Source organism: Oncorhynchus gorbuscha, linkage group LG01, assembly GCF_021184085.1.
Source record: "Oncorhynchus gorbuscha isolate QuinsamMale2020 ecotype Even-year linkage group LG01, OgorEven_v1.0, whole genome shotgun sequence".
NCBI lineage: Eukaryota > Metazoa > Chordata > Actinopteri > Salmoniformes > Salmonidae > Oncorhynchus > Oncorhynchus gorbuscha.
Window position 1 is genome coordinate 3,342,892 of NC_060173.1, and position 27,419 is coordinate 3,370,310.

General features: G+C 42.4%; 1 protein-coding gene across 2 annotated transcripts in view; it reads left to right on the plus strand.

Annotated features, from left to right (window-relative positions):
• The window catches only part of LOC124031670 (plakophilin-3-like), a 71,654-nt gene that overhangs the window by 20,745 nt on the left and 23,490 nt on the right, over positions 1–27,419 (plus strand). For both annotated transcript variants that reach the window (XM_046343213.1, XM_046343203.1), the window contains 9 exons: positions 4,247–4,338; positions 6,343–6,540; positions 6,880–7,023; positions 7,751–7,984; positions 8,372–8,560; positions 15,567–15,727; positions 19,144–19,267; positions 21,593–21,797; positions 23,996–24,170. In XM_046343213.1, coding sequence (XP_046199169.1) covers positions 4,247–4,338; positions 6,343–6,540; positions 6,880–7,023; positions 7,751–7,984; positions 8,372–8,560; positions 15,567–15,727; positions 19,144–19,267; positions 21,593–21,797; positions 23,996–24,170 — 1,522 coding nt within the window. The remainder of the gene's footprint in view (positions 1–4,246; positions 4,339–6,342; positions 6,541–6,879; positions 7,024–7,750; positions 7,985–8,371; positions 8,561–15,566; positions 15,728–19,143; positions 19,268–21,592; positions 21,798–23,995; positions 24,171–27,419) is intronic.

Below are 27,419 nucleotides of genomic sequence, written 5' to 3' on the forward strand. Positions count from 1 at the left end.
CCTTCACATGCCGAACACATGTAATTCAACTACTGAAAACCCTCCCACTTGCTGACCAGCACATTTTCTCATGGGAAGTTTTCATTCAATAGGGTTTTCAGTATATGTATCTAAAGCCATCCTTTTAAACACAGTGTTCCTTACATTTTCTTGACAGACTCACTAAAATATATGGAGAGAACGGTTCAGAATATTACGGAACAATGAAAGAATGCCGAGTAAATACAGGCATACGGGTATCCTTTTCAGCACCAAGTGTTAGATTGAAAAATACTCTGATCTTCTATATTATTATAGGTGTTAGGAAAGTATTTATGAATAATAATATGTGTCGTCTAGTCGACCGAGTGCCTGTCAAAAACAAAATACAGTGGTTTTATTCTTCAATATTCAATTGTTCAATCCATGAAGGGTTGACCAGTAGTCCTATGAATCTACCCTGATAATTCTCACTAATCGTGGAACTGTGATGACAACGATCCGGGTCATCGTTGAACCGTGAGCTCAAGGTTCAAACTGCTACATGTGGGCTGCGTTCCCACATGTGGGCTGCGTTCCCACATGTGGGCTGCGTTCCCACATGTGGGCTGCGTTCCCACATGTGGGCTGCGTTCCCACATGTGGGCTGCGTTCCCACATGTGGGCTGCGTTCCAACATGTGGGCTGCGTTCCAACATGTGGGCTGCGTTCCAACATGTGGGCTGCGTTCCCACATGTGGGCTGCGTTCCCACATGTGGGCTGCGTTCCAACATGTGGGCTGCGTTCCAACATGTGGGCTGCGTTCCAACATGTGGGCTGCGTTCCCACATGTGGGCTGCGTTCCCACATGTGGGCTGCGTTCCAACATGTGGGCTGCGTTCCAACATGTGGGCTGCGTTCCAACATGTGGGCTGCGTTCCAACATGTGGGCTGCGTTCCAACATGTGGGCTGCGTTCCCACATGTGGGCTGCGTTCCCACATGTGGGCTGCGTTCCAACATGTGGGCTGCGTTCCAACATGTGGGCTGCGTTCCAACATGTGGGCTGCGTTCCAACATGTGGGCTGCGTTCCAACATGTGGGCTGCGTTCCATAATGGTTAACATAGAAGAAGAAAAAACACTCCAAATGAGTTCTTTGGAAGGCACAGGCTTCTACCTAGAACCTCATGGTACTGCAGCACAAAACAATGATTCCTCTATGGGGACAAACCATAGAGGATGCTGTTTTCCACCTTTTGTCCCCCCGAAGAGTGTTCATGTCCCAGATTATTGTAATAGGTTAGCCTAATATGATCTACTATAGCAAGCGATCCTCAGGAACAACCACACGAATCTCAAACAGGAAAGAAAGGTAAACTAACAATGTAATGGAACGATGCAAATTGTGAGGAAACTAACTAGTGACAGTTATAAATGTGAGGAAACTAACACTAAAGAGACAGTTATAAATGTGAGGAAACTAACACTAAAGTTATAAATGTGAGGAAACTAACACTAAAGTTATAAATGTGAGGAAACTAACACTAAAGTTATAAATGTGAGGAAACTAACACTAAAGTTATAAATGTGAGGAAACTAACACTAAAGTTATAAATGTGAGGAAACTAACACTAAAGTTATAAATGTGAGGAAACTAACACTAAAGTTATAAATGTGAGGAAACTAACACTAAAGTTATAAATGTGAGGAAACTAACACTAAAGTTATAAATGTGAGGAAACTAACACTAAAGAGACAGTTATAAACGTCTATGGGTATAACTGACGGTGGCTAACGATTAGTGGCTAATGTTTTGCATGATACAAATTAGAAATATTATAGTGAAAAGTCTGAGCATATAATTAAAACATTCTAGAAACCATGAATCAACCTGGTAGGTTAATACTGTGATTTGTGAATGGCTACAGAAGCCTACAGCTTGGGTCTCCAAATATCATCTCAGCAAGTTATAAGGCCATCACCGTGGAAAATGTATGTATATGTTGATATACTTCAGTTTGCTGCCATATGACTTGGTTCACATTTATCTCCAGCAATTATAAGGTCGGCAGGGTAGCCTAGTGGTTAGAGCGTTGGCCTAGTAACCTCAAGGTTGCAAGTTCAAATCCCCGAGCTGACAATGTACAAATCTGTCGTTCTGCCCCTGAACAGGCAGTTAACCCACTGTTCCCAGGCCTTCATTGAAAATAAGAATTTGTTCTTAACTGACTTGCCTAGTTAAATAAAGATAAAATAAAAAATCAAATAAAAATAGATCAAATAAAACTCATTTAAATGTATCGAAACGGAATGCTCATTTACCTATCTCTTATCAAGTTGAAAATGACGGTGCGTGGACAGTGGTGTTATTTCTGTAGACACCTCCGACCACACCTTCATTTATTTGATCTCCACCCCCCCAAAAAAAAGAATAGCAGGTTGAATAGCATGATGCTATCGTGCTTTAAGTTCCCGACCAGAATATGCGTGGAGAGAAAAGTGCATTTAAAAAAACAAAAGAAGGAATTATGTTCCATTTACAATGGCTTATCTCGGGTGGGAATTCCCCCTCAGCTGTCTAACACCTGTACTCTCCTACTAAATCAAATCAAATGTTATTGGTCACATATACATGGTTAGCAGATGTTATTGGTCACATACCCATGGTTAGTAGATGTTATTGGTCACATACACATGGTTAGCAGATGTTATTGGTCACATACACATGGTTAGCAGATGTTATTGGTCACATACTCATGGTTAGCAGATGTTATTGGTCACATACACATGGTTAGCAGATGTTATTGGTCACATACACATGGTTAGCAGATGTTAATGCGAGTGTAGCGAAATGCTTGTGCTTCTAGTTCCGACAATGCAGTAATAACCAACAAGTAATCTAACTAACAATTCCAAAACTACTACTACAAGTGTAAAGGGATAAAGAATATGTACATAAGGATATATGAATGAGTGATGGTACAGAGCAGCATAGGCAAGATACAGTAGATGGTATTGAGTGCAGTATATACATATGAGATGAGTATGTAAACAAAGTGGCATAGTTAAAGTGGCTTGTGATACATGTATTACATAAAGATGCAGAAGATGATATAGAGTACAGTATATACATATGAGATGAATAATGTAGGGTATGTAAACATTATATTAGGTAGCATTGTTTAAAGTGGCCAGTGATATATTTTACATCAATTCCCATCCATTCCCATTATTATTAAGGTGGCTGGAGTTGAGTCAGTGTCAGTGTGTTGGCAGCAGCCACTCAATGTTAGTGGTGGCTGTTTAACAGTCTATGTAGCTGTCAACAACACCTGCCTATGTAAACAGACCTACAGTTATAACCACACTGGACCTTGTATCCAGTCATAATAAAATGTCCCAACAAGTTTTACGATGTCATATCCCATATCATTATACTAGTTATGTCAATGTCATTTCAATGTTTGTTATGGGTGTGTTGGTTGCGGTAAAAAAAACAAAAAAACACAAGGCCTCGTTGTTTTGTTGGGCTTCCGAGTGGCGCGGAGGTCTAAGGCAATGCTTCTCATTGCAAGAGGTGTCACTATTGTACCCGGTTCGAATCCAGGTTGTATCAAAACCCGGATGTGATTGGGAGTCCCATAGGGTCACGTACATTTGGCCCAGCGTCGTCGGGGTTTGGCTGAAGTAGGCTGTCGGAAATAAGAATTTGTCATTAACCGACTTGCCTGGTTAAATTAAAAATATACATATTTTTAAATGACAGGTCCCTCCTTAGTGTTGTGTTTAAATTGGATCAGGCGTTGGTGTGCTGATTCAGGTCCCTCCTTAGTGTTGTATTTAAATTGGATCAGGCTTTAGTGTGCTGATTCAGGTCCCTCCTTAGTGTTGTCTTTAAATTGGATCAGGCTTTGGTGTGCTGATTCAGGTCCCCCCTTAGTGATGTCTTTAAATTGGATCAGGCTTTGGTGTGCTGATTCAGGTCCCTCCTTAGTGATGTCTTTAAATTGGATCAGGCTTTGGTGTGCTGATTCATGTCCCTCCTTAGTGTTTTGTTTAAATTGGATCAGGCTTTGGTGTGCTGATTCAGGTCCCTCCTTAGTGTTGTGTTTAAATTGGATCAGGCTTTGGTGTGCTGATTCAGGTCCCTCCTTAGTGTTGTGTTTAAATTGGATCAGGCTTTGGTGTGCTGATTCAGGTCCCTCCTTAGTGATGTGTTTAAATTGGATCAGGCTTTGGTGTGCTGTTTAATGACCGTCAGATTTTCCCTCTCTTTTGTTTTCTAGAACACGGCGGATCTTCAACAATGAAGTACCAGACCTTCAACCCAGGGTTCAGCTCCAAGTCCTACGTCTACACAGGCTCCAGACCTGTCATGGTGAGTGGTAGTCCTGTCTACACAGCCTCCACACCTGTTTACACAGGCTCCAGACCTGTCGTGGTGAGTGGTAGTCCTGTCTACACAGCCTCCACACCTGTTTACACAGGCTCCAGACCTGTCATGGTGAGTGGTAGTCCTATCTACATAGACACACCTGTTTACACAGGCTCCAGACCTGTCGTGGTGAGTGGTAGTCCTGTTTACACAGGCTCCAGACCTGTCATGGTGAGTGGTAGTCCTGTCTACACAGCCTCCACACCTGTTATGACAGGCTCCACACCTGTTATGACAGGCTCCAGACCTGTCGTGGTGAGTGGTAGTCCTGTCTACACAGCCTCCACACCTGTTATGACAGGCTCCAGACCTGTCGTCGTGAGTGGTAGTCCTGTCTACACAGGCTCCAGACCTGTCGTGGTGAGTGGTAGTCCTGTCTACACAGCCTCCACACCTGTTATGACAGGCCCCAGACCTGTCGTGGCGAGTGGTAGTCTTAGGCACTAGATATTACAAACAATTACCGTACTACCAGAACATATTCTTACTCTTAGGAAAATATTGCATCCATTACACATCCAGTGGTTTCTGGATGTCAGATAATGTGTTCAAGCAAAAGGCCCATGAAGACCTAAGCGGTTCGTCATCGCCAAATAAAGAGATAGAGACATTATAGACACTATCTGTTTCCATGAACGTGTGGACAGTATACTCTGTGTATGCCCTCTGTAGCTTCCTGTAAATACACTGTGGGATGGTTTCACAGGGCAGTGTGCCAGAGAGCCAGTGAGTTAGGTCTTCTCTGGAAGTGTGGTATTTTCCCAGAAGCTCTGCACCAATCTCTCCAGGATGTAAAGTCCACCCTCCAGATTCCTCCAATCCCACAGTCACAATGTTTCCACCCTCCAGATTCCTCCACATCCCACAGTCACAATTCCTCCACATCTCACAGTTTCCACCCTCCAGATTCCTCCACATCCCACAGTCACAATGTTTCCACCCCAGATTCCTCCAGATTCCTCCACATCCCACAGTTTCACAGATTCCTCCACATCCCACAGTTTCCACCCTCCAGATTCCTCCACATCCCACAGTCACAATGTTTCCACCCTCCAGATTCCTCCACATCTCACAGTCATAACCTCCACATCCCACAGTCACAATGTTTCCACCCTCCAGATTCCTCCACATCTCACAGTCATAACGTTTCCACCCTCCAGATTCCTCCACATCCCACAGTCACAATGTTTCCACCCTCCAGATTCCTCCACATCCCACAGTCACAGTCACAATGTTTCCACCCTCCAGATTCCTCCACATCTCACAGTCATAATGTTTCCAACCTCATCCCACAGTCACAATGTTTCCACCCTCCAGATTCCTCCACATCTCACAGTATTCCTCCACATCCCACAGTCATCAGATTCCTCCACATCTCACAGTCATAATGTTTCCACCCTCCAGTTCATCTCAGTCACTATGACACTATGACACCATTACACAACTGCATTGTTGAATGAACTTTCATTGATACATTCATTGATTTAATGAATGTAATATTTTTTGGACGTATATTGTGTTTTTTTGTAATAGATTCAGCAAATATCCAGTAGATTATTTAAGTACATCATTCAGATGACAGGGTAATATAACAGCAACATAAAGAACTCCATTAATAAATCAAATACAAATCGAAACCCCAACAATTTCCCATAACTTTACAATTAGCGTTGCACAATGTAGGTGCACAGACTTTCATTTGCGTCAACCACTCCCTTTTATGACAGTGACCTATTGCATTTACAGAATCTACTAATGTTTCAACGAGCCTTTGTTCCATTGTGCCCCAAAGCTTTCTAGAGGGGGGGGGTGTCTCGGGGGGTTGTGTCTCGGGGGGTTGGTTAAACGTCTTCTTCTTTATTCTTCATCTTCTCCTCCTCCTCCTCATTCCTCCTCCTTCCTCCCCTCCTCTTTCGCCCCTCCTATTCCTCCTCCTCTGTCCCCCAGGCTCCCAATATGTCTCACTACTTAGGCGGTTTCTCCTCCCACTCGGCGATGGACCTGGGAGGTGGTCAGAGGGTCACCATGGGAGGTGGAGGAAGAGGTGGAGGTGGAAGAGGAGGAGGTGGAGGAGGAGGTGGAGGGTACAAGTACCTTGATGACATGCGCACAGGAGGGGGTTCCCTAGGAGGAGGGGGCTACCAGGTAACATTTTTTACAGATTCACTTTATTTTAATGATTTATTGTATTTGATTTACTGTATTTTAATGTTTTGTTGTATTTGAATTATTTACTGTATTTGAATGATTTACTGTATTTTTATTATTTAATGTAATTTAATGGTTTATTGTATTTTAATCATTTATTGTACTTTAATTATTTATTCTATTCTGTGTACTGTATACATCTATGTGTACTGAATCTATACCACATAAGAAATATATTTGAATTATGAATTATAATTACTTCACTATAGTTACAGTATTTAGTATACAGTAATAATTACATTAATGGTTCTGGTTTATTTATGTTTTGTTCTACAGGGAGGAGGGGTCTACCGGGGAGGAGGAGGGGGCAACATGAGGGGCCAACAGATGTCCACTGTGATCCGGACGATGAGCCGTGGCCCTGGGCCAGACCCAGAGGCCTCTCTGCGTTCCATGAGGCTCCAGAACCTGCCTGCACAGGTATAGTCATTTATATATTATGTTTTGTGTGTTTATTGTGTGAACGTGAAGTGTTGTTCTATGTATCTGTATTGTTGTCTTTCTACCTGGATTGATGATGATGTGGATGGATGATGATGTGGATTGATGATGTGGATGGATGATGATGTGGATGGATGATGATGTGGATGGATGATGATGTGGATTGATGATGATGTGGATTGATGATGATGATGTGGATTGATGATGATGTGGATGGATGATGATTGATGATGATTGATTGATGATGATGATGTGGATTGATGATGATGTGGATTGATGATGATGTGGATTGATGATGATGTGGATTGATAATGATCTGGACTGATGGGGATCTGGATTGATAATGATCTGGATTCATAATGATCTGGATTGATGGGGATCTGGATTGATGGGGATGTGGATTGATGGGGATCTGGGTTGATGGGGATCTTGATTGATGGGGATGTGGATTGATGGGGATCTGGATTGATGGGGATCTGGATTGATGGGGATTGATGGGGATCTGATTGATGGGGATCTGGATTGATGGGGATGTGGATTGATGGGGATCTGGTTTGATGGGGATCTGGATTGATGGGGATCTGGATTGATGTGGATGTTGATGATGAACTGTTATATCCACACCAAGATAAATTCCTTTGTTCCTGTTCCAGTTCGTCGCTTGGCAACAACACTTCCTGATTCTGTTTCTGATTCTTGTTCTCAGCCGTCTCCGGTGGCAGCCTGGGTGGCTGCAGACGTCAACGATGGCCTGTTCTCAGACCGCGATGCCACATTCAGCCGCCAGCAGTCTGTCTACAGCACTGTTAGCGGAGGAGCCTACAGCTCAGGGACTCAAATGAGACAGGCAGGAGGAGGAGGAATAGGAGGACAGGGGTCCATGGTACCCATGAGGCGCTCACTCAGCGGGACACTAGCCCAGAGCGGAGGGGAGATGATGGTTGGTGGAGCCCTACCGGACATTTGACACAAGATTAACACATTCCGTTTGCATGGCATGTGAATTGACTTGATAACCTGTTTCTTATACAATTGAAATGTATTTAGGAACAAACAATGCACTCTCCTAACTAGCTTTACATGCTGACCACACCGCTCACTTTGCAAAATAAAATGTTATTCAATCATTTCATCCACGAGCGTCTGCGTAGCTAGGCGCTAAAATAGAACTTGGTTCTTTGTCCAAAGCAAAGGCATTTTTAACGTGTCACAGTACACCTTCTTCACGGTAAAAACATTTATTTTTTTATAACGATTGTATTTCTAAGATTGTATTTCCAACACATTTTTTAAAATTTTTAATACGTATGTTTGTAACATCCGGTAGGGGGGAGAGGAGATGATGTCAGTCCAGCAGCATTCCTTTAAAGGACCAGCGTTTCGCACCATCAACAGGATCAACAACAGGAACAACAGGATGTCCATGGGATCCACTTCCGGGGCGTCTACCTTCCCCCCCGGGGGGAACAGCTGCGTCGGTGGGGGGGATGGAGGAGGTGGGTTCGTGATAGGCCAGGTGAGGGTAACGATATGTTACAATTAATTTAATTTGCACGTAAATGTATTTTGTGAGGTCAACATACAGAACCCACTATAATACAGTAGAACAATACAACACACTATAATACAGTAGAACATACAACACACTATAATACAGTAGAACAATACAACACACTATAATACAGTAGGACAATACAACACACTATAATACAGTAGAACAATACAACACACTATAATACAGTAGAACAATACAACACACTATAATACAATAGAACAATACAACACACTATAATACAGTAGGACAATACAACACACTATAATACAGTAGGACAATACAACACACTATAATACAGTAGGACAATACAACACACTATAATACAGTAGGACAATACAACACACTATAATACAGTAGGACAATACAACACACTATAATACAATAGAACAATACAACTGTTACGAATCCCTTGGACCCGACAGTCTAGGGGGGATGGTAATGAGACCCGTAACATAACTCATGCAGATTATTATTGTGACAAAGTAAAAGTGTGCACGAAATAACCATGACAACAGAAATCTACCGTCAAACTCTAGGTTTATTTATAAACACACGGTAATGGGGGGAGCAGGAAAAGGGGCTGAGCTGGACCCAAGGAAAGAAACAATAAATATACAAAAACACACCCCTAAGCTAGACTAGCCTACTTTAACAACAACTAACTAACTAACCAAAAATACAGTGGGTGGTCCGCCCAGTTCTAACTAGTGTATTTAACAAAGTTCACCTACGGGTAGTGTATGCCCATAGGCGACTGGTCTTGGTTTCCCCCTTTTCCCACCAGCAACAAACAAACACCATAACCAAAAACAATACTCACAGGTGATGACAAAGTGCTATGGAGGTGCTTAAACAAAAGAGAGGTTAAGACACAAAGCGAGAGTGAAACACAGAGACCTACAGGCATTTACAGAGAGATTGAGCTAGAGATTGAGCTAGAGATTGAGCTAGAGATTGAGCTAGAGATTGAGCTGAGCTTTAGAACAAACAGATGATGGGGTTTTTAAACCATGGGGAAGGAACTGTGATAGGTCAGGAAATAGGAGGAGGTGTGTCTTCTGATTGATGATTGATTGTTGACTGATTGGGGAGTGATGATTTTCACCTGTGAGGGGAGAAGGAGAGAAAAGAAACACACACAGGATACACACACACACACAGGATAACTGTATCCGTAACACTCCCACCCTTAAAAGAGCAGCCCTAGGGGTTGCGACTACAGTATTTCAATGAATACTCACAACAAAGCAACAACCTTGCAAAACATACAGAAATCATTTTCACACACGAGACAAAGCATCTGCCAACACATTATCAGAACAAAAACTGGTTACCCGATTTTGTCTTCGGTAACGGTCCGACAGGTATGGGACAAAGAGGAGCGGGAGGAATAACCTGATTTGGTTTTCCTGTTATCTGACAGGTGTGGCATGTCCGACAGAACTGAGCCACATCTTGTTTTAAACCCGGCCAAAAGAAATGTCGAAGGATCCGATCATAAGTTTTTGTGATTCCTAAATGACCAGACCACTGGTGATCATGAGCAAGGGATAACACATTTTGTCGAAAGGCTGTAGGAATCACTATTTGGTAAACAGCATTCCAATCTCCATCCGCGTCAACATGGGATTTCCATTTACGCATGAGGAGATTACCATCAATGAAGTAAGCCACGTTCTTCTTCTTCACATCTTCCAATGAGACAACACTAGAAAAACATTTAGCAAGCTTGTTGTCAACCTTTTGGTTAGCAATCAGCTGCTCACGAGTGACTGGTAACTGTATTGCATCAGCAATAAGTTCAACGTTCTTTGATTCTTTCCTGGGCTGTTTGTCAGAGGTGATCAGCTTCTCAGAGGTATCACACAATCCATCTTCTTGATCAACCTCTTTGAACAGTACAGTGTTCGACAAATCTATCACGTCACCCTCTTGTCGTGCCTGAGCACGAGTGACAGCACAAGCGGGGAACACATGTGGATAACTCTGTGCCAGCTCATTCGAGAGAGAGTGGTCACTTTTATCCAATACTTCCAATACGGGTACTACCTTTCCTCCGGCAATATCGTTACCCATTATAAAGGTCACACCTTTCACTGGCAACATAGGACGTACCCCCACTCTGAATATTCCACTGATTAACTCAGAGTGTACTTTCACAAAGTGCAATGGCACTGGGACAAAACCCATTTCAATACCCTGCACTAACACACTGGAACCACAGTATGTATCGTCAGATAAGGGCAACACATCAGACAATATAAACGACTGCGCCGCACCAGTATCTCTAAGGATTTTAACCGGTCGTTGAGACGCTTCGTCATTCGTTAGGGACACAAACCCCTCGAAAATGAATGGTTCATAACGGCGGTCGGGGACTGGGTCTTTCAAACTACAGTTACCCTGAGGCACCTGTTTTGTTGCAGACCTCACAACCGTACGAATTAGAGCAACACCTGTTGGTGGCTTGGCACGAAGAGGCATCCCTTGTTTGCGTTTAAGCAGGAAGCAATCATTAATCATATGTCCTACTTTATGACAATAGAAACAGGGACGCTCATTCTTCTGGCGTGCTTGATATACTACTGCTGGCCGACTAGGGCTAAAGGTAGGAAACTCAGTGGCTCTACTCTCGGTTTGAGCCGAAAACACACTCTTGTGCGTCAACACAAACTCGTCTGCCAACACAGACGCTTCTGCCAGGGAGGATACTTTCTGTTCGTTTAGGTAAACTACAATGCGTTCGGGTAAGCAATTTTTAAACTCTTCCAACAAGATTAACTCCCGGAGAGAGTTGAAATCAGTTACCTTACTAGCAGCATGCCATTTATCAAACAGATTTCCCTTGTCTCTAGCAAATTCCACATAAGTCTTACTAGAAGACTTTCTATGAGACCTAAATCTCTGTCAGTATGCCTCAGGCACAAGCTCATAGGCACGAAGAACAGTAGCTTTGACCACTTCATAATTCAAACTGTCCTCCAGAGGTAACGCTGACAAAACCTCTTGGGCTTGACCAGTTAATTTACACTGAAGTAATAGGCACCATACCTCTTCAGGCCATTTCAATGCTACGGCTATACGCTCAAATACACAAAAATAGGAGTCAACCTCTGACTCTCTGAACAAAGGTACTAAGGCAATCTGCCTACTAATGTCAAACGTGTTTGAGGACACAGTAGGTGAGGACGGCTCACAAACAGGCACAGTAGGACCGGAGTCTAGCCTCGCTGTCTCTGCCTCCAGTTCCATCTGGCGCATTTTGAACTCCAACTGCCTTTGTTCTCTGTCTGCCTCAATTTTACACATCTCCAAATGCCGTTCTCGTTCTTTTTCTGCCTCTATTTTACACATCTCCAACTGGAGAGTCTCTCGCCTAATTTGGGCTCTCTCTTCCACCTCCAGTTGGAACTGTGCTAAACGGACATCCCTCCTGGCATCACCATTTGACAGTGGGGAGAGTGGATCAAAACGGGACAATGTGGCTGGGGTTTTAGCCTCTCCCTCATTATCAGACACCAATGGGCTTACAGGAGCAGCAACATCCGCTACAGGGGTAGTAGGCTCAGGCAGCGGTAACACAAGCACCTGCTCTTCCAACAATACAAATCAAATCAAATCTTTTAATTTTATTTGTCACATACACATGGTTAGCAGATGTTAAATGCGAGTGTAGCGAAATGCTTGTGCTTCTAGTTCCGACAATGCAGTGATAACCAACAAGTAATCTAACTAACAATTCCAAAACTACTGTCTTATACACAGTGTAAGGGGATAAGGAACATGTACATAAGGATATATGAATGAGTGATGGTACAGAGCAGCATACAGTAGATGGTATCGAGTACAGTATATACATATGAGATGAGTGTGTAGACAAAGTAAACAAAGTGGCATAGTTAAAGTGGCTAGTGATACATGTGTTACATAAGGATGCAGTCGATGATGTAGAGTACAGTATATACATATGCATATGAGATGAATGGTCCTTCTGTAGCTCAGTTGGTAGAGCATGGCGCTTGTAACGCCAGGGTAGTGGGTTCGATCCCCAGGACCACCCATACGTAGATTGTATGCACACATGACTGTAAGTCGCTTTGGATAAAAGCGTCTGCTAAATGGCATATATTATGAATAATGTAGGGTAAGTAACATTATATAAGGTAGCATTGTTTAAAGTGGCTAGTGATATATTTACATCATTTCCCATTATTAAAATGGCTGGAGTTGGGTCAGTGTCAATGACAGTGTGTTGGCAGCAGCCACTCAATGTTAGTGGTGGCTGTTTAACAGTCTGATGGCCTTGAGATAGAAGCTGTTTTTCAGTCTCTCGGTCCCAGCTTTGATGCACCTGTACTGACCTCGCCTTCTGGATGATAGCGGGGTGAACAGGCAGTGGTTCGGGTGGTTGATGTCCTTGATGATCTTTATGGCCTTCCTGTAACAACGGGTGGTGTAGGTGTCCTGGAGGGCAGGTAGTTTGCCCCCGGTAATGCATTGTGCAGTCCTCACTACCCTCTGGAGAGCCTTACGGTTGAGGGCGGAGCAGTTGCCGTACCAGGCGGTGATACAGCCCGCCAGGATGCTCTCGATTGTGCATCTGTAGAAGTTTGTGAGTGCTTTTGGTGACAAGCCGAATTTCTTCAGCCTCCTGTGGTTGAATAGGCGCTGCTGCGCCTTCTTCACGACGCTGTCAGTGTGAGTGGACCAATTCAGTTTGTCTGTGATGTGTATGCCGAGGAACTTAAAACTAGCTACCCTCTCCACTACTGTTCCATCGATGTGGATAGGGGGGTGTTCCCTCTGCTGTTTCCTGAAGTCCACAATCATCTCCTTAGTGTTGTTGACGTTGAGTGTGAGGTTATTTTCCTGACACCACACTCTGAGGGCCCTCACCTCCTCCCTGTAGGCCGTCTCGTCGTTGTTGGTAATCAAGCCTACCACTGTTGTGTCGTCCGCAAACTTGATGATTGAGTTGGAGGCGTGCGTCGCCACGCAGTCGTGGGTGAACAGGGAGTACAGGAGAGGGCTCAGAATGCACCCTTGTGGGGCCCCCGTGTTGAGGATCAGCGGGGAGGAGATGTTGTTGCCTACCCTCACCACCTGGGGGCGGCCCGTCAGGAAGTCCAGTACCCAGTTGCACAAGGCGGGGTCGAGACCCAGGGTCTCGAGCTTGATGACGAGCTTGGAGGGTACTATGGTGTTGAATGCCGAGCTGTAGTCGATGAACCTCCGCCTTAACTAAACTCTGCGGAATCTATACTGAATAATGTTCAGCCAAGGTCATTAAATCAACTCTACGACATTTGTCAAAAACCTCCCACGAAGGGTTATCCAAAAAGGATTTCAAATCAAAAGTAGTCATTTTACACTACTTCACAAGTGCCAAAGAAAATAGCAAACACTAATGCTACTTCAGCTATGACGCTCAACACTGAACTATACCACTACAACAATCTACATGAGCGGCATGGGTGTCAGTTATGACAGATCCCGGACGAGGCTCCACTTATGTTACGAATCCCTTTTGGCCCGACAGTCTAGGGGGGATGGTAATGAGACCCGTAACATAACTCATGCAGATTATTATTGTGACAAAGTAAAAGTGTGCACGAAATAACCACGACAACAGAAATCTACCGTCAAACTCTAGGTTTATTTATAAACACACGGTAATGGGGGGAGCAGGAAAAGGGGCTGAGCTGGACCCAAGGAAAGAAACAATAAATATACAAAAACACCAAAAATACAGTGGGTGGTCCGCCCAGTTCTAACTAGTGTATTTAACAAAGTTCACCTACGGGTAGTGTATGCCCATGGGCGACTGGTCTTGGTTTCCCCCTTTTCCCACCAGCAACAAACAAACACCATAACCAAAAACAATACTCACAGGTAATGACAAAGTGCTATGGAGGTGCTTAAACAAAAGAGAGGTTAAGACACAAAGCGAGAGTGAAACACAGAGACCTATAGACATGGCATTTACAGAGAGATTGAGCTAGAGATTGAGCTATAGATTGAGCTGAGCTTTAGAACAAACAAATGATGGGGTTTTTAAACCATGGGGAAGGAACTGTGATAGGTCAGGAAATAGGAGGAGGTGTGTCTTCTGATTGATGATTGATTGTTGACTGATTGGGGAGTGATGATTTTCACCTGTGAGGGGAGAAGGAGAGAAAAGAAACACACACAGGATACACACACACACACAGGATAACTGTATCCGTAACAACAACACACTATAATACAGTATAAAATACAACACACTATAATACAGTAGTCCAATACAACACACTATAATACAATAGTCCAATACAACACACTATAATACAGTAGAACAATACAACACACTATAATACAGTAGAACAATACAACACACTATAATACAGTAGGACAATACAACACACTATAATACAGTAGGACAATACAACACACTATAATACAGTAGGACAATACAACACACTATAATACAGTAGAACAATACAACACACTATAATACAGTAGGACAATACAACACACTATAATACAGTAGGACAATACAACACACTATAATACAGTAGGACAATACAACACACTATAATACAGTAGGACAATACAACACACTATAATACTATGTGTGTGTGTGTGTGTGTGTGTGTGTGTGTGTGTGTGTGTGTGTGTGTGTGTGTGTGTGTGTGTGTGTGTGTGTGTGTGTGTGTGTGTGTGTGTGTGTGTGTGTGTGTGTGTGTGTGTGTGTATATATATACTATATAACAACACTGAGAGGTGAGCCCCCGTATTTTCACAGGTCTAATCTGGGAAGTATTCTTAGCAACTGCTACACTATCACTATTTTACCTGCCTTGTTTATCTGTCATATTAGCTATTATATATATTTTTTAAATGCCTTAGCGCTATACAACTTAAAATCTATAATTGTTATTCATATTCTAATTTTTGTATTTTTATTATGATGTATTATTTGTAGGTGTCGTCGGAGTCTCAGGGGAATCTGATGATGATGCAGCAACAGAGACAGGCCTCTCTTCCCAGGACCATGTCTGTCAAGAGCATTCACAGTGTCGGGAAGGGTATGGACATCTACGACGGACAGATGGACATGACTGGCAGCATAGGAAACCTCAGTGGGTAAGACATGACAGGCAGCATGGGGGAAACCTCAAGAGTAAGGACTGGATACACAATGACAATAGAATAGAATAGAATACAACTTTATTGTCCATGTGTAGTGAACAACATAAATTTCATACACAGTTAAGACGAGAACATGAGGGTCAAGCTGCATTGCCCCTGGGTGCAGTACATGAGGGTCAAGCTGCAGTGCATTGCCCCTGGGTGCAGTACATGAGGGTCAAGCTGCAGTGCATTGCCCCTGAGTGCAGTACATGAGGGTCAAGCTGCAGTGCATTGCCCCTGGGTGCAGTACATGAGGGTCAAGCTGCAGTGCATTGCCCCTGAGTGCAGTACATGAGGGTCAAGCTGCAATACCCCTGGGTGCAGAACATGAGGGTCAAGCTGCAGTGCATTGCCCCTGGGTGCAGTACATGAGGGTCAAGCTGCAATACCCCTGGGTGCAGAACATGAGGGTCAAGCTGCAATACCCCTGGGTGCAGAACATGAGGGTCAAGCTGCAGTGCATTGCCCCTGGGTGCAGTACATGAGGGTCAAGCTGCAGTGCATTGCCCCTGAGTGCAGTACATGAGGGTCAAGCTGCAGTGCATTGCCCCTGGGTGCAGTACATGAGGGTCAAGCTGCAATACCCCTGGGTGCAGAACATGAGGGTCAAGCTGCAGTGCATTGCCCCTGGGTGCAGTACATGAGGGTCAAGTTGCAATGCCCCTGGGTGCAGTACATGAGGGTCAAGCTGCAATACCCCTGGGTGCATGTATATTACATGTACTGTAATAATATAAATCACATGTTATTGGTCACATGTTATTGGTCACAAGTTATTGGTCACATGTTATTAGTCAAATGTTATTGGTCGCATGTTATTGGTCACATGTTATTGGTCACATGTTATTGGTCAAATGTTATTGGTCGCATGTTATTGGTCACATGCCTAATACAATAGGTGTAGACTTTACTGTGAAATGCTTACTTACGAGCCCTTAACCAACAACGCAGAGTTAAAAGTCAGTTAAAAGTGACCAATCAGGATAATCATTAACAGTAGCAGCAGTGTATGTGAAGAGTGTGTAAGTGTTTCTACGTGTGTAAGTGTTTCTACGTGTGTAAGTGTTTCTATGTGTGTAAGTGTTTCTATGTGTGTAAGTGTTTCTATGTGTGTAAGTGTTTCTATGTGTGTAAGTGTTTCTATGTGTGTAAGTGTTTCTACGTGTGTAAGTGTTTCTACGTGTGTAAGTGTTTCTATGTGTGTAGGTGTTTCTATGTGTGTAAGTGTTTCTGTGTGTGTTTCTGCGTGTGTAAGTGTTTCTACGTGTGTAAGTGTTTCTATGTGTGTAAGTGTTTCTATGTGTGTAAGTGTTTCTACGTGTGTAAGTGTTTCTGCGTGTGTAAGTGTTTCTACGTGTGTAAGTGTTTCTACGTGTGTAAGTGTTTCTATGTGTGTAAGTGTTTCTGCGTGTGTAAGTGTTTCTACGTGTGTAAGTGTTTCTATGTGTGTAAGTGTTTCTATGTGTGTAGGTGTTTCTATGTGTGTAAGTGTTTCTGCGTGTGTAAGTGTTTCTACGTGTGTAAGTGTTTCTATGTGTGTAAGTGTTTCTATGTGTGTAAGTGTTTCTGTGTAAGTGTTTCGTGTGTAAGTGTTTCTATGTGTGTAAGTGTTTCTATGTTTCTACGTGTAAGTGTTTCTGTGTGTAAGTGTTTCTACGTGTGTAAGTGTTTCTGCGTGTGTAAGTGTTTCTACGTGTGTAAGTGTTTCTACGTGTGTAAGTGTTTCTACGTGTGTAAGTGTTTCTATGTGTGTAAGTGTTTCTATGTGTGTAAGTGTTTCTGCGTGTGTAAGTGTTTCTATGTGTGTAACAGTTACGGATTCTGTGACGACTCCCGCGTTGCTCCCTTAAGTGGCAGGACTGGTTTGGGTGTGGTACCACCACAGCAGTTTTAGGCTTCACATGTCACACACAAACAGCTGGCGCCTAGCAGTTAGCGCAGCAGATGGAGAAAAAAAAACACAGTGTGCTACCTTAAGATGAGTTACCATTCACACAGGCACATAATTATACCATGGCAGTGAAATCTGTGAATCATGTTGGCCTAGCTGGTCAAGTATTACCTCAGTTTACCTAATCAGATACCAGGGTTGAGTTTTACCTCAGTTTGCCTAATCAGATACCAGGGTTGAGTTTTACCTCAGTTTGCCTAATCAGATACCAGGATTGAGTTTTACCTCAGTTTGCCTAATCAGATACCAGGGTTGAGTTTTACCTCAGTTTGCCTAATCAGATACCAGGGTTGAGTTTTACCTCAGTTTGCCTAATCAGATACCAGGGTTGAGTTTTACCTCAGTTTGCCTAATCAGATACCAGGGTTGAGTTTTACCTCAGTTTGCCTAATCAGATACCAGGGTTGAGTTTTACCTCAGTTTGCCTAATCAGATACCAGGGTTGAGTTTTACCTCAGTTTGCCTAATCAGATACCAGGGTTGAGTTTTACCTCAGTTTGCCTAATCAGATACCAGGGTTGAGTTTTACCTCAGTTTGCCTCATTTCAGTGTACTTCCTTTGAATGTAATTGACTTCAACCCTGTCATACACAGAGGGCCAGTTTCCCAGACACAGGACAAAAAAAATATTCAAAGGTGATTCTCAATTGAGTAGCCTATGATTTTCATTCCAGGACTAGGCTTGTCTTGATTAACTACATGACCAAAAGTATGTGGACACCTGCTCGTCAAACATCTCATTCAAAAATCATGGTCGTTAATAAGGAGTTGGTCCCCCCTTTGCTGCTATAACAGCCTCCACTCTTCTGGGAAGGCTCTCCACTAGATGTTGGAACATTGCTGCTATAACAGCCTCCTCTCTTCTGGGAAGGCTTTCCACTAGATGTTGGAACATTGCTGCTATAACAGCCTCCACTCTTCTGGGAAGGCTTTCCACTAGATGTTGGAACATTGCTGCTATAACAGCCTCCTCTCTTCTGGGAAGGCTTTCCACTAGATGTTGTAACATTGCTGCTATAACAGCCTCCTCTCTTCTGGGAAGGCTTTCCATTAGATGTTGTAACATTGCTGCTATAACAGCCTCCTCTCTTCTGGGAAGTTTTTCCACTAGATGTTGGAACATTGCTGCGGGGACTTGATTCCATTCAGCCACAAGAGCATTAGTGAGGTCAGGCACTGATGTGGGCAGATTAGGCCTGGCTTGCAGGTGGCTTTCATTCATTCTGATCCACGGTGGATACACGTTATAGTGGGCTTGACAATTTACATGCCATTTTTAAACGAGCCGACATCTGCAGTGTTTACCTTAAATGAACGCGGTGACATTGCCTTTAAAAGCTGCGTTGTTCACCATCGTGATCAGATTGAATCCCCCGGGGGGCCATAATGATTGATTTCTCTCTTTGTGATTGGACAGGATTAATAACTTGGACATGGACACAGCGGTGAGGTACCTGAAAGAGGACGATGCTGACATGCAGGTTCTGGGAGCAGCTTATATTCAACACGAATGCTACAAAAACAGCGATTCCAAGAACCAGGTAATAAGGGAGTTCCTTTTTGTCTGGTTCTCAAATGGAACCCTATTCCCTATATAGTGCACTACTTTAGACCAGAGCCCTATAGAACCCTATTCCCTATATAGTGCACTACTTTAGACCAGAGCCCTATAGAACCCTATTCCCTATATAGTACACTACTTTAGACCAAGGACCATGGGGAATAAGTTGTCCATTTGGGACCCATGGGGAATAGGTTGTCCATTTGGGACCCATGGGGAATAGGTTGTCCATTTGGGACCCATGGGGAATAGGTTGTCCATTTGGGACCTATGGGGAATAGGTTGTCCATTTGGGACCTATGGGGAATAGGTTGTCCATTTGGGACCCATGGGGAATATGTTGTCCATTTGGGACCCATGGGGAATAGGTTGTCCATTTGGGACCCATGGGGAATAGGTTGTCCATTTGGGACCCATGGGGAATAGGTTGTCCATTTGGGACCCATGGGGAATAGGTTGTCCATTTGGGACCCATGGGGAATAGGTTGTCCATTTGGGACCCATGGGGAATAGGTTGTCCATTTGGGACCCATGGAGAATAGGTTGTCCATTAGGGACCCATGGGGAATAGGTTGTCCATTTGGGACCCATGGGGAATAGGTTGTCCATTTGGGACCTATGGGGACTAGGTTGTCCATTTGGGACCTATGGGGAATAGGTTGTCCATTTGGGACCCATGGGGAATAGGTTGTCCATTAGGGACCCATGGGGAATAGGTTGTCCATTTGGGACCCATGGGGAATAGGTTGTCCATTTGGGACCCATGGGGAATAGGTTGTCCATTTGGGACCTATGGGGAATGGGTTGTCCATTTGGGACCCATGGGGAATAGGTTGTCCATTTGGGACCCATGGGGAATAGGTTGTCCATTTGGGACCCATGGGGAATAGGTTGTCCATTTGGGACCCATGGGGAATAGGTTGTCCACTTGGGACCCATGGGGAATAGGTTGTCCATTTGGGACCTATGGGGAATAGGTTGTCCATTTGGGACATATGGGGAATAGGTTGTCCATTTGGGACCCATGGGGAATAGGTTGTCCATTTGGGACCCATGGGGAATAGGTTGTCCATTTGGGACCCATGGGGAATAGGTTGTCCATTTGGGACCCATGGGGAAATAGGTTGTCCATTTGGGACCCATGGGGAATAGGTTGTCCATTTGGGACCCATGGGGAATAGGTTGTCCATTTGGGACCCATGGGGAATAGGTTGTCCATTTGGGACCCATGGGGAATAGGTTGTCCATTTGGGACCCATGGGGAATAGGTTGTCCATTTGGGACCCATGGGGAATAGATTGTCCATTTGGGACCCATGGGGAATAGGTTGTCCATTTGGGACCCATGGGGAATAGATTGTCCATTTTGGACCCATGGGGAATAGGTTGTCCATTTGGGACCCATGGGGAATAGATTGTCCATTTGGGACCCATGGGGAATAGATTGTCCATTTGGGACCCATGGGGAATAGGATGCATCCCCAGTTTGTGTGGTACAGTATTGCTTAGCAGAATATATATATATATATATATATATATATATATATATATATATATATATATATATATATATATATATATATATATATATATATATATATATATATGCCATTTAGCAGACGCTTTTATCCAAAGCGACTTACATACTTTAATAGTGGTGAAGTTGTTAGTTGCATAAGAACTATTGTGTATCAACTGGCAATCTTGTCGTAGCAGCTCATTATGAAAGTCTAAACTTTGATTTATGTCACAGTTCAGCAGGCGTTCATGTGATCTTAGTCATTATAAAAGAATGTGGTCTTGTTGATGTGACTGACAGACAGACAGACAGACACAATTTTGTTCCAAGCAGGTATGTAGTAGTTTGTCACAGACAGGTATCGTGTAGGACGGGGGTAGGCAACCCTGGTCCTGGAGTGCCGCCGGAAGACCAGGTGTGTGGAATTTAGGTAATCACTGAACTGATCAATTAGCTCAGTTGGTCAGGTGTGGTGCCTGATTGGAACACAATCCCGCAGTGCCCCAGGAACAAGGTTGACTACTCCTGTTGTAGGAACTTGTTCTGTTAACTAGCAGCATTGCAGATAGTTCTTTATGTATCCTCTTGTTGGAGGGGTAGCAGGGTTCACTAAGGAGCTCCAGCCAGTCCCAATGAATTCTATACCTCTTCCCTTTGCTCTTTACCTCTTCAGACCTGCAAAAACATTGACTGGTTGGGGACAAGGAGAAGCGGTAGGGAGTGAATTAGTACCATATGTTTGAGTCTGAACCTTACAGAGTTGTCCCTCTCTCTCTTCCATCACTAGGTGCGGCAATATAAGGCCATCCCGGAGCTGGTGAGGCTGTTCAACAGTGATAACCAGGAGGTGGCTCGCTACGCCACAGGGGCTATGAGGAACGTCATCTATGAGAACATGGACAACAAGATGTCTCTCATCGAGGAGGGAGGAATTCCACAGCTCATAAATGCTCTGAAGGAGAATGACGACGAGCTACGCAAGAACATCACAGGTCGGGACATTTTAAATGTTTGTCATTTAGCAGACTGTGTGATTTATGCTGTCTGGTGGTGGGGGGGGGGTTTAGGACGGAGTGGAAGACACATGTCCATTGTTTGCCTGTAACATATGGACAACAGAGTCATATAGTATCGTATCCAAAGAAACTTCCAGTTAGTGCATTCATCTCTACGGTAGCCAGGTAAGATACGCTGACAGGCCGTTGTTGGAAAAGAGAATGTGTTCGGCCTCCCGAGTGGCACCGTGGTCTAAGGCACTGCTTCGCAGTGCAAGTTTCGAGTCCAGGCTCTATCGCAGCCGCCCGCGCCCGGGATACACATGGGGCGGCGCACAATTGGTCCAGCGTCGTCCGGGTTAGGGGAGGGTTTGGCCCAGCGTCGTCCGGGTTAGGGGAGGGTTTGTCCGGCAGGGATGTTCTTGTCCCATCGCCCGCTAGCGACTCCTGTAGCAGGCCGGGCTCAGTGCACGCTGACTCGGTCGCCAGGTGTATGGCGTTTCCTCCGACACATTGGTGCTTCTGGGTTAAGTGGGCATTGTGTCAAGAAGCAGTGTGGCATGGCTGGGTTGTGTTTCGGAGGACGCACGGCTCTCGACCTTCGCCTTTCCCGATTCCGTACGGGAGTTGCAACGATGAGACAAGACTGTAACTACCAACTGGATACCACAAAATTGTGGAGAAAAAGGGGTCACAAAAAATAAAAGAACCTAGTGAATGAACTTTAGGTGAAATAACTAGGTGAAATAACTAGGTGAAATAACTTTAGGTGAAATAACTAGGTGAAATAACTTTAGGTGAAATAACTAGGTGAAATAACTAGGTGAAATAACTTTAGGTGAAATAACTAGGTGAAATAACTAGGTGAAATAACTTTAGGTGAAATAACTAGGTGAAATAACTAGGTGAAATAACTAGGTGAAATAACTAGGTGAAATAACTGGGTGAAATAACTTTAGGTGAAATAACTAGGTGAAATAACTAGGTGAAATAACTAGGTGAAATAACTAGGTGAAATAACTGGGTGAAATAACTTTAGGTGAAATAACTAGGTGAAATAACTAGGTGATATAACAGGTATGAGAACCCTGTCTGTCACTCACACCATGGGGCGGCAGGGTTGCCTAGTGGTTAGAGCGTTGGACTAGTAGCCGGAAGGTTGCAAGTTCAAACCCCCGAGCTGACAAGGTACAAATCTGTCGTTCTGCCCCTGAACAGGCAGTTAACCCACTTTCCTAGGCTGTCATTGAAAATAAGAATTTGTTCTTAACTGACTTGCCTGGTTAAAATAAAAAAATATATTTAAAAAATAGAGTTGACTTATAGTTGACTCCATGGAAATAGAATGAGTAGAACTGGCATTCACATCTGACATTCTGTGATAGGTGGACTGGCGGCCATGTTGAATTTCTGAGATCTGAGGGCTTTTCTCTGCTCTAGTTAACGTCCCTGCCTCTCTATCTTAACCTTTCCATCCTCCTGTCTAGACTGGTAGCAGGCTGAGGGTTGAGCTGAAACTTTCTATTGGACTCAAAGGAAACTCCTCAACGCCTAGCTTTCTACAACAGATTAAGGGGGTTAAGTGAGTTCGTCAACCCCAATAAGGTTGCGGGGTTGCGGGGTGGTGGTGAGGGAGTGGAGAGCTGAGGACCCGTTACCCTTTATGGGACCTGAATAAGACACATCCATGAAAAGGTGGTGTCTGTTTTGGTGTGTGTGAGGAGTACATAGTGTATAGGACGGAGTTGTCTCCACATGTAGTATTCTCTCTACCACACCCAGTATGACTCACAGTCCTTTCACTCCCTCTAGTCACGCTGTTAGAACACAATCACTGTCTGGCCCTCTACACGGTCAGGTTGTTTGTGCACAGCGATGGGGAACTGCTGTAGAGGAGAAAGAGAGAGAAAGACAGGCTGTCGAGAGCTGTAATGACAGCTTGGTTAGGTCCTACGAGACTGGTCATAGTGGTAACACACTACACGTGTTTGCTAGTTGATATTGTCACCAAAAGATGTATTTACCTGATTTAAAATAAAATAAAAAGATACCAGTTGACGAGTTTACAACGAGAAAAGGTATGTTATGAAGATGCAATTTGCCCGCTGAGAATCATGCTTTCTACGATGTGTTTGTGAATCACCCTGCGGCCCACTTTACTGAGCGTGCGTGTCTCTCTCTGGGTTTTCCGTCAGGTATTCTGTGGAACCTGTCATCCAAAGACAACCTGAAGGAGAAACTGGCCAAGGAGACGCTAGCTGAGCTCACAGAGACGATCCTGATCCCGCTCTCAGGAAGTGGAGACTCTAAGGTCATCCAGCAGAGCCCCTCTGAGGTCGACATCTTCTACAACACCACCGGATGTCTCAGGTACAGTACAGTGTAGTACACTATAGGATAGTACAGTATAATACACTATAGTACACTATAGGATAGTACAGTACAATACACTATAGTACACTATAGGATAGTACAGTATAATACACTATAGTACACTATAGGATAGTACAGTATAATACACTATAGGATAGTACAGTATAATACACTATAGTACACTATAGGATAGTACAGTATAGTACACTATAGGATAGTACAGTACACTATAGTACACTATAGGATAGTACAGTATAATACGCTATAGTACACTATAGTACACTATAGGATAGTACGGTATAGTACACTATAGTACACTATAGGATAGTACAGTATAATACACTATAGTACACTGTAGGATAGTACACTATAGGATAATACAGTATAATACACTATAGTACACTATAGGATAGTACAGTATAATACACTATAGTACACTATAGGATAGTACAGTATAATACACTATAGTACACTATAGGATAGTACAGTATAATACACTATAGTACACTATAGGATAGTACAGTACAATACACTATAGTACACTATAGGATAGTACAGTATAATACACTATAGTACACTATAGGATAGTACAGTACAATACACTATAGTACACTATAGGATAGTACAGTATAATACACTATAGTACACTATAGGATAGTACAGTATAATACACTATAGGATAGTACAGTATAATACACTATAGTACACTATAGGATAGTACAGTATAGTACACTATAGGATAGTACAGTACACTATAGTACACTATAGGATAGTACAGTATAATACACTATAGTACACTATAGGATAGTACGGTATAGTACACTATCGTACACTATAGGATAGTACAGTATAATACACTATAGTACACTATAGGATAGTACAGTATAATACACTATAGTACACTATAGGATAGTACAGTATAATACACTATAGTACACTATAGGATAGTACAGTACACTATAGTACACTATAGGATAGTACAGTATAATACACTATAGTACACTATAGGATAGTACAGTACAATACACTATAGTACACTATAGGATAGTACAGTATAATACACTATAGTATTCTATAGGATAGTACAGTATAGTACACTATAGGATAGTACAGTATAATACACTATAGTACACTATAGAACACTATAGGATAGTACGGTATAGTACACTATAGTACACTATAGGATAGTACAGTATAATACACTATAGTACACTATAGGATAGTACACTATAGGATAATACAGTATAATACACTATAGTACACTATAGGATAGTACAGTATAATACACTATAGTACACTATAGGATAGTACAGTATAATACACTATAGTACACTATAGGATAGTACAGTATAATACACTATAGTACACTATAGGATAGTACAGTACAATACACTATAGTACACTATAGGATAGTACAGTATAATACACTATAGTACACTATAGGATAGTACAGTATAGTACACTATAGTACACTATAGGATAGTACAGTACAATACACTATAGTACACTATAGGATAGTACAGTATAATACACTATAGTACAGTATAATACACTACAGTACACTATAGTACACTATAGGATAGTACAGTATAATACACTATAGTACACTATAGTACACTATAGGATAGTACAGTATAATACACTACAGTACACTATAGTACACTATAGGATAGTACAGTATAATACACTATAGTACACTATAGGATAGTGCAGTATTATATAGTACAGTATAATACACAATAGTACAGTATTATAAGCTGTAGTACAGTGTAATACACTATAATATAGTACAGTATAATACACTATAGTACACTATATAGTTCACTGCAGTATAGTACACTATATAGTTCACTGCAGTATAGTACACTATAGTACACTGGTATAGTACAGTATAGTACACTACATAGTTCACTGCAGTATAGTACTCTAGTATAGTACACTATATAGTTCACTGCAGTATAGTACACTAGTATAGTACACTAGTATAGTACACTATATAGTACAGTATAGTACACTCGTATAGTACACTAGTATAGTACACTAGTATAGTACACTATATAGTTCACTGCAGTATAGTACTCTAGTATAGTACACTATATAGTTCACTGCAGTATAGTACACTAGTATAGTACACTAGTATAGTACACTATATAGTACAGTATAGTACACTCGTATAGTACACTAGTATAGTACACTAGTATAGTACACTATATAGTTCACTGCAGTATAGTACACTAGTATAGTACACTATATAGTTCACTGCAGTATAGTACACTAGTATAGTACACTAGTATAGTACACTGGTATAGTACACTATATAGTACACTAGTATAGTACACTACTATAGTACACTAGTATAGTACACTAGTATAGTACACTAGTATAGTACACTAGTATAGTACAGTATAGTACACTAGTATAGTACACTAGTATAGTACACTAGTATAGTACAGTATAGTACACTAGTATAGTACACTAGTATAGTACAGTATAGTACACTAGTATAGTACACTAGTATAGTACAGTATAGTACACTAGTATAGTACACTAGTATAGTACAGTATAGTACACTAGTATAGTACACTAGTATAGTACAGTACAGTAGTATAGTACACTAGTATAGTACACTAGTATAGTACAGTATAGTACACTAGTATAGTACAGTATAGTACACTAGTATAGTACAGTATAGTACACTAGTATAGTACATTATAGTACACTAGTATAGTACTCTAGTATAGTACACTATATAGTTCACTGCAGTATAGTACACTAGTATAGTACTCTAGTATAGTACACTATATAGTTCACTGCAGTATAGTACACTAGTATAGTACTCTAGTATAGTACAGTATAGTACACTAGTATAGTACTCTAGTATAGTACACTATATAGTACACTAGTATAGTACACTAGTATAGTACACTAGTATAGTACAGTATAGTACACTAGTATAGTACAGTATAGTACAGTATAGTACACTAGTATAGTACAGTATAGTACACTAGTATAGTACACTAGTATAGTACAGTATAGTACACTAGTATAGTACAGTATAGTACACTAGTATAGTACATTATAGTACACTAGTATAGTACTCTAGTATAGTACACTATATAGTTCACTAGTATAGTACACTAGTATAGTACACTAGTATAGTACACTAGTATAGTACAGTATAGTACACTAGTATAGTTCACTGCAGTATAGTACACTAGTATAGTACTCTAGTATAGTACACTAGTA